The sequence below is a fragment of the Arachis ipaensis genome, chromosome B06 (genome assembly GCF_000816755.2).
Source record: "Arachis ipaensis cultivar K30076 chromosome B06, Araip1.1, whole genome shotgun sequence".
In the NCBI taxonomy this organism is placed as follows: Eukaryota; Viridiplantae; Streptophyta; class Magnoliopsida; order Fabales; family Fabaceae; genus Arachis; species Arachis ipaensis.
In genome coordinates, this window is record NC_029790.2 from 16529466 (window position 1) to 16536106 (window position 6641).

The window sequence follows — 6641 nt, forward strand, 5'->3', positions numbered from 1 at the left end:
AATATCAATAAAATTTATTTTTTCTATTTTTTTAAATAATAAATTAAAATAATATAACATATATAATAATTATTAGTTGAAATAAAATATAAAAAAAATTTACTTATTTATTTCTTTATTTTTGCAGATACGCGGATATGTGGATACCTACACAAAATTCATAATCCGATCCTATTAGTGTACGGATAAGATCCGATCCAATAGCCTTGCAGATTAGATCCATATCCGCAATTTTCGGATCGAATTTAGATAAATACCACGGATATGCGAATCGAGTCTGATCCATGAACACCCCTACAATAATAAAAGTCAGGTACCATTTTGTCACCGTCAAAATCTTTCGGATACCGATTTGATATTTACGTCTAAATTATGTTTCCTTATCTTTACTAGCCTAAATTATGTTTCCTTATCTTTACTAGCCCCGCCGGCGCCCGCTAGAAAACCACCACACATTGCCGATAACTATTATCTCATCATTGCCAAATGCCAATCGCTATGGGCACGTGGAATCAATCCATACGTCAACAGATAAGATATCACCACTATTGTTCCAACGTTCTTCAAAGTTCAAACCACCAAAAGTTACAAAATAGTCGCAATATTTCAAAGGTCATCACGTGCTTTGCTTTCTAACAGTGCATCGATAAACAAATTATATTTATGTCTAATTTCATAATCAATTAAACATTTATATGATTTCAAGATACATTTTTTATTTTCAAATAATTGAGGTTATCCTAAAAAGTATTTAATTTCATCATTTCAAAATACATTAAATTATGTTTTTGAATTTGGCCAACATTGGAAATTACAATTGATTTATAGATACATCTCAAACATTCAATGTTTGTCACAAACTCTGGCAGCAGCCTTAGTAGGCCAAAAACAAACCCCTCTCAAGGATCCTTGTATGGTTTCCACGCATTTCAAGCAATGTTTTTGACATTTTATATCGGTGGAAAAGGGAAGGAAAGATAAGGGGTTTTGAACAATAGAATCAAGAAGGGAAAAGGAGGACTCATTACTTTCCAAAAAGGCTTATTCAATGATGAACTACAATAATAATAATAATAATAATAACAACAATAATATATGCTCGAACAGAATTTTGAACAACATGCAAGATTGCAATTGGAATGAAAGTATAGCGAAGAAACTAATCTAAGAAGCAGCACATATCTAACCTTATTTGTTCTGGTGTAGCAAAAGCTAACAGGCCCGCAAAAATTGAAGAGGTAGGTATTAGCCAGCAACCCTGATTTTCATTTTTAAATACATGATCACCACCATGGTAGAACATATTAAGGACAAAGCATGAGCTGAGTTGAGTATTATTTCTCAGAAGCCACGGTCCTCAGTGGATGATGGCAAATACTATAAATGGCACCACTTGACAACATGTGCTGGTATATGTAGAGATATCATACATCGGCGCTTCTAAATCCATGTGTCATCTCAATCAGTGATCTGGTCATAGCCCCCGTTCTCTGGAGATTGGTGGGCCCCCGGACCTGTTCTTCCTGCACACAGGAAATGTCTGCCTTAAACCACAGAAAAGGAAAGTGTGTAGGTTTTGCTGACACCTCTGGGGTTCATACCTGTCATCTCATAGCCGGAATTTCTTGATTCCGGATGGCTTCCCCAGTCTGTTGACCGGGGAGGCGTCATGTGCAAACCAAGCTGTTGAATCATGTAATGACTTCCCCCCATAGTTTGATGCTCTTCATTTCCCCGGATTGGATTTCCACTAGTAGAGTCAACTGGGCGGTAACCTAAGCTTGATACCGAGTCACCAACTGGTGACGGCAACTTACTAGCAGAGGCATCACCTTTTGCACCAGGACCACTATCCTTCTTGGAGTCAACAAAAAATGTACCGACAATAACCTGAAGTGAATACCATTTAACAAAAGTGACTTCATGGAGTATTTCATATCAGACTGCTTGGTAGTAGAGGAAATAGTACGCACAAAAGTAATAAAGGTTGAAATTTGACAACGCATATATTTTTGTTTTTCATTCTAACATTTTCTCCTATATCTTTATCTTTATTCTAACCAAGGACAACCGTAGATGTTGTCCCCCCACGGGCGCTTTCTCCTCCTCCTCTCTCACTAAAAAGCACAATCACATTTCTGTTCTGAGAATAGATGCAAACATGCGAAGAAGAGTATGTTTCAACACTCACGGATGCAAGTTCTTTAAAAAGAAAGGATGAAGATACTGATAAAGGTAAAAGAAAAGAAAGATGTAAGGCGAAGAAACAAAATCTTGTATATCCCACCTACAAAGTTCATCCATAGTCCTGAAATTACCTGAACTGGACCAGCCGCTTTAAGGGGTCCACCAACTCCACCACCAATTATTTGCCCATCAGTATTAGATAAGCATACACTCAGACCACCAGATCGATTTCCAAGTTCATTACGAACATAGGAACCAGTAAGAGAAATAATATCAAACCGACCCTGATATTAAAGCAAGAAATACTTAAATATAGTAAAGCTGAGATAAATGTACTATGAGGGACTGAAATATGAAAATCAAAAATGAAAAGACAGCCTTTTCAATTAAGAAAAGCAATTAAATAGTAAAGATCAATTTAATCACATATTCAGTAATTATGCATGTACAAATCAATATCTTAATAATTTAGTGATAATGTAGGAACATGATAGTACTATAACTACTGCTTCATTGGCACTAACTTTAAAAGTTATTATTCAAGACCTAATATACAGAGTTTCAATCGAGGCTCTTCTTGTTATCTGTACTCTTTAAGGTAATTAAAGAGTGAAGACCAAGTTTCTAACAGGAAGTGGGTGCAAGAGCTATCAACATAAAATGAGACTACTCTGAACATCAGATAAATTTCTCCATAGCTCTTGCATTTATACAAACAACCCATAAACACATGCATGTGTATGCATAACTAAAAATGGAGAAAGAAATAGGATGATTGAGAACATTGAGAAAATATTGAGGGAGAAAAAAGCCTTGCCATTTCTATTAGAGATCAGTTCAAATGTGCAAAATTTAATCACCTAATTTAGTCACAATAGTAAAAATATTGAACAAAATGAAAAAATCAAAAGAGAACAAAGAAGATTTTGAGCCATTTGCATAATGAAACTGAAATCAGATTTTAAAGGTTGCAATGGTTGCATTTCCTTTCGAAGATCATTTGAAGTACAGGGATCTGTGACAAAATTACAGTGCTCAATATTTTACCTCATATGTAACGTTGCCTCCTGAGGTTGCTGGCTGACGAAGAGAGGCATTGGATATGGAACCAGATGCAGACAAAATGCACATCTCACGCTTACTTTGTTGCATAAATAACATAATTTTTTGGCCAACATCCTGTTGATTACATGTTCAAGTAATTATGGAAGCATCACAGAACAGAGTAAAAATGAACTTAATAAAATTAGGAAAATGGAAGGAGAAAAAATGGGACATAGGTTATAAATCAAGACAGATTAATTAAACCCTGTGACTATTCACATCATTCAGTCAAAGGTTAGCTGTAGCTATTAGGCACACCAATTGTGCCTCACCTGGATCCATTGATGGCCCCATTAAGCATGTGTAACCTGGTTAACTTTGCAATCAATTGTCAATAGACCAGTTGTGAGCTGTGATGCGTGTCCCCTAAAGAAAGGGTTCCTGAGTTCCAGTAGAATGCCCCCTCCCAATACACCCTCTCAATTACAAGAGACATTGCCACATTATTTAATCAAATCTCCTCCCATCAACTCACTACTCATTTAAAACTTAATCTACCAAGAAACTATCATTTTACAAGGCTAAAATCAGCAATAAAACATAAACATAGGAAGTCACATGAAAAAAGTTGAGTCTCTATGAGACACTGGTGATTGATAAGAAAGATCAGTTCTCCAATTGAAATCTCAGTAGGAATAACCATGGTGATAAGACTAAGGGAGAGCTAAGATTTTCTCTTTTCTCCCTTCCTTTAGGGAGAAGGAAGGAGTGTGGAGAATAGAAAGAAATCCAACTATAATGGTGAGCCTAGTCACTGGATAGTACATACAACATGGTTGGTATCTATGCGCATTGTGCACCAAGGGTTGTCAGGCAAGATGTGCCTAGATGTATATAAGCTTATTAAACCTATGGGGCTCCAATTTTGTCTGCTATAATCACAGGTTACATACTCACCATGTGCAGCAAGCAGATACAGAAATCTAAAATTCAAGAAACAAATGTTCCGGGACTGAGAATGATGCATACCTCACCAGCAGCTACAGCAATGACATGCGGAGTGAAGCCTTGTCCTGCATTGCCTGCATCACCCATTGACAACAGAAGCATCAAAATAAAAGTCTAGACTCTACCATGCACTCAATACCATTGTTTAGTTTGTAAGATGGTGTGATGGATTCACAGTTTACTTTCACCCACTACTCTTGAGGAAACACGAAATAATTGCAAAAGAAATAAGTGAATGCCAAATTTTTGTATGGAATTTTCATAAATTTTCAACATTGATGGCATAAACCACAAACTTGACTTTGTTAACAAATTAGTAGCAATAAGCTGCACAACCTCGAAACTGAATAAATGGCATTTCACACAAGTTATTAAATATAAGTTTCTCCACTGAATCTAATAAACCACCCATGGAGTGGGCAAAAAGGCCAAGGTAAAATCTGACTCTGCATGCGAAATTGAAAACAAAAGCATAACATAGTAGCATACACCAGCAAACATATGAACTCCATTACACTTGAAATCAGAAGGCATTCACTGCCATTAACACCTATAATTCATGCTTTCCTTACTTAGATCAAGGCTAGCACTATCTGTGGCTAAATTCACTCATTGTGAACCACTTCTATACTGTTAACTGTTAAAAAATTATTTAAGATGAAGCCAATATAGGAAAAAGAAAATGTTCACTATTTTACTGAATATTGTTTAAGTTGCTAAAGCACAAACTATTATTTCTTACTCTTCGACTTTTGAAGTGAAAAAAATGAAATGCTATGTGCACAAAACAGACAGCAAGAAATACAGTGGTATGAACACTACTAATCAGTCTTTTTCCATAAGACTGATCATGTTTCGCAGGAAGCATATCATTTCTGTTGCGGTGTATCCAAGAAAATTAATATTAAGCAGAGTTAAAATTTTTAGTACTAACATTTCAATACAATACTGCTAAGAAGGATCATCAGTTGCCAATTTCTGTTGACCAGCCAGGCATAAAAAATTTGGTCATGCAATAGAATAATAATATATTCCAAAAAGCACCAAATGAGAACTCAGAACTCAAAGCAATAATGCATTTTATTTTAATAAAAATAAATGGTTAAACAATGACCAAGACCAATTCAATTATGAACCATAAAAGAAGAATATTCAATTAACCACCAGAAACTTAGAATAAGAAGCAGCTCTTAAAACTTAAAAGCAATGCTTTTTCAGAGGTATATGCCCAACACGTCGAACAAACAACATGCAGGGCCAAAAAAAAAAATCCAAACTTTAAATTAAGCTCATCCACCTAACTAACACAATAGAAATCCCTCATTTGCTAACGAAATCGCAAATAGAAACCCTACGAATTGGTAAAATAACAAAGCAACAGAGAGGAAAATCGAATTAGAGAAGCTGACCTAAACCAAAGGAGTGCGATTTCTTGGAAGAGGAGGAAGGAAACGAGGAACCACCCAAGGCACGAGGCTGGTGAGGAAGGGATTTCTTTGCGGCGGAGGAAGAGGAGGTTGGGGAGAAGGAGTGAGCGGCGGAAGATGACGTCGTAGAGGCTTTCTTCGCAGCGAGGGCTTGCTCGGGAGTACCGTACTTGCGAGGCCGACCTCTCTTCCTCTTCGCCGGTGGCTCCACCAGCTGCGACGACACCGCCGACGGCACCGTGTGAGGGTACAACATGTGCGAGTGGGCCCCATCGGTGTTCCCTAAAAGGCCGTTGGTCGGCGAAACCGCCGTCGTGGCTCCCACGCCGGAGGGCGCGGCGGCGCTCTGGTGGTGCTGCTGGTGGTGATGCTGTTGCTGGTGGTGGTGCTGTTGTTGTTGTTGGTGGAAGTAGGAGCTGAGTTGGTTGTCATTAGGTTCCATTTTTTTTTTTTTAGTTTTTTCTTTTTTCTTTTTTTTAATTTGTTGGAGTAAAGAAGGGAGAAACGTGGGTGTGTGTCAGTGTGGTGCTGCGAGGGCAGCCACTGCGAAATTATTTTATTTTTTTAAAAAAAGAAATTGTGTTTTTTTCTAACCAACAAAAAATACTTTATCGGTGTTATCTATGAAGAATGGTGGGTTTTCAACCGTCGGATTGGTGTTTTTGTTTGATACTTTTTGAGTTTTGACCCTTCGTTATATCTGCTCCTTTTTTTTATAAATTTATTTATTTATTATGGGAAAGGGGTCAGACGTGGGTATTTGTATGGGTGACAAAGAAGCAGTGAGAAGAACTGACACTGACATGTCAAATTACAATGTTACGATCCGAATTCATTCGGATTTGGTTCCTATCCGACCCGATATTTCTTCAATTGTATTAACCGTAAAGTATAAAGGTTTTACAAGATAATAACTAGATTTATATATTTAAATATTTTTTAATTAGAAAATTTAAAAAAAAATATTTTTATTAA

At 36.8% G+C, this 6641-nt stretch overlaps 1 protein-coding gene across 2 annotated transcripts; it reads right to left on the reverse strand.

Annotated features, from left to right (window-relative positions):
• Positions 1003–6437, reverse strand: LOC107645756 (AT-hook motif nuclear-localized protein 14). Of its 2 annotated transcripts, XM_016349838.2 has the most exons (6): positions 5649–6419; positions 4261–4313; positions 3235–3366; positions 2319–2471; positions 1602–1890; positions 1003–1523 (listed from the first exon to the last, which is right to left on the reverse strand). In XM_016349838.2, exons 1-6 carry the CDS (start codon positions 6106–6108, stop codon positions 1459–1461), a joined length of 1152 nt encoding a protein of 383 aa, XP_016205324.1. In that variant the 5' UTR covers positions 6109–6419; the 3' UTR covers positions 1003–1458. The 2 variants fall into 2 exon arrangements, with proteins under 2 accessions (XP_016205324.1, XP_020959799.1); XM_021104140.1 differs by lacking the exon at positions 2319–2471 and having other exon boundaries at positions 5649–6437.

Bases quoted from the DNA above. Each gene is read 5' to 3' on its own strand.
- LOC107645756 (XM_016349838.2), bottom strand. From the start codon at position 6,108: ATGGAACCTAATGACAACCAACTCAGCTCCTACTTCCACCAACAACAA. The intron at 4,314-5,648 runs GTCAGCTTCTCT...TGGGTGATGCAG, and splicing joins ATCGCACTCCTTTGGTTTAG to GCAATGCAGGACAAGGCTTC. The intron at 2,472-3,234 runs GTAAAATATTGA...CTTTAATATCAG, and splicing joins GAGGCAACGTTACATATGAG to GGTCGGTTTGATATTATTTC.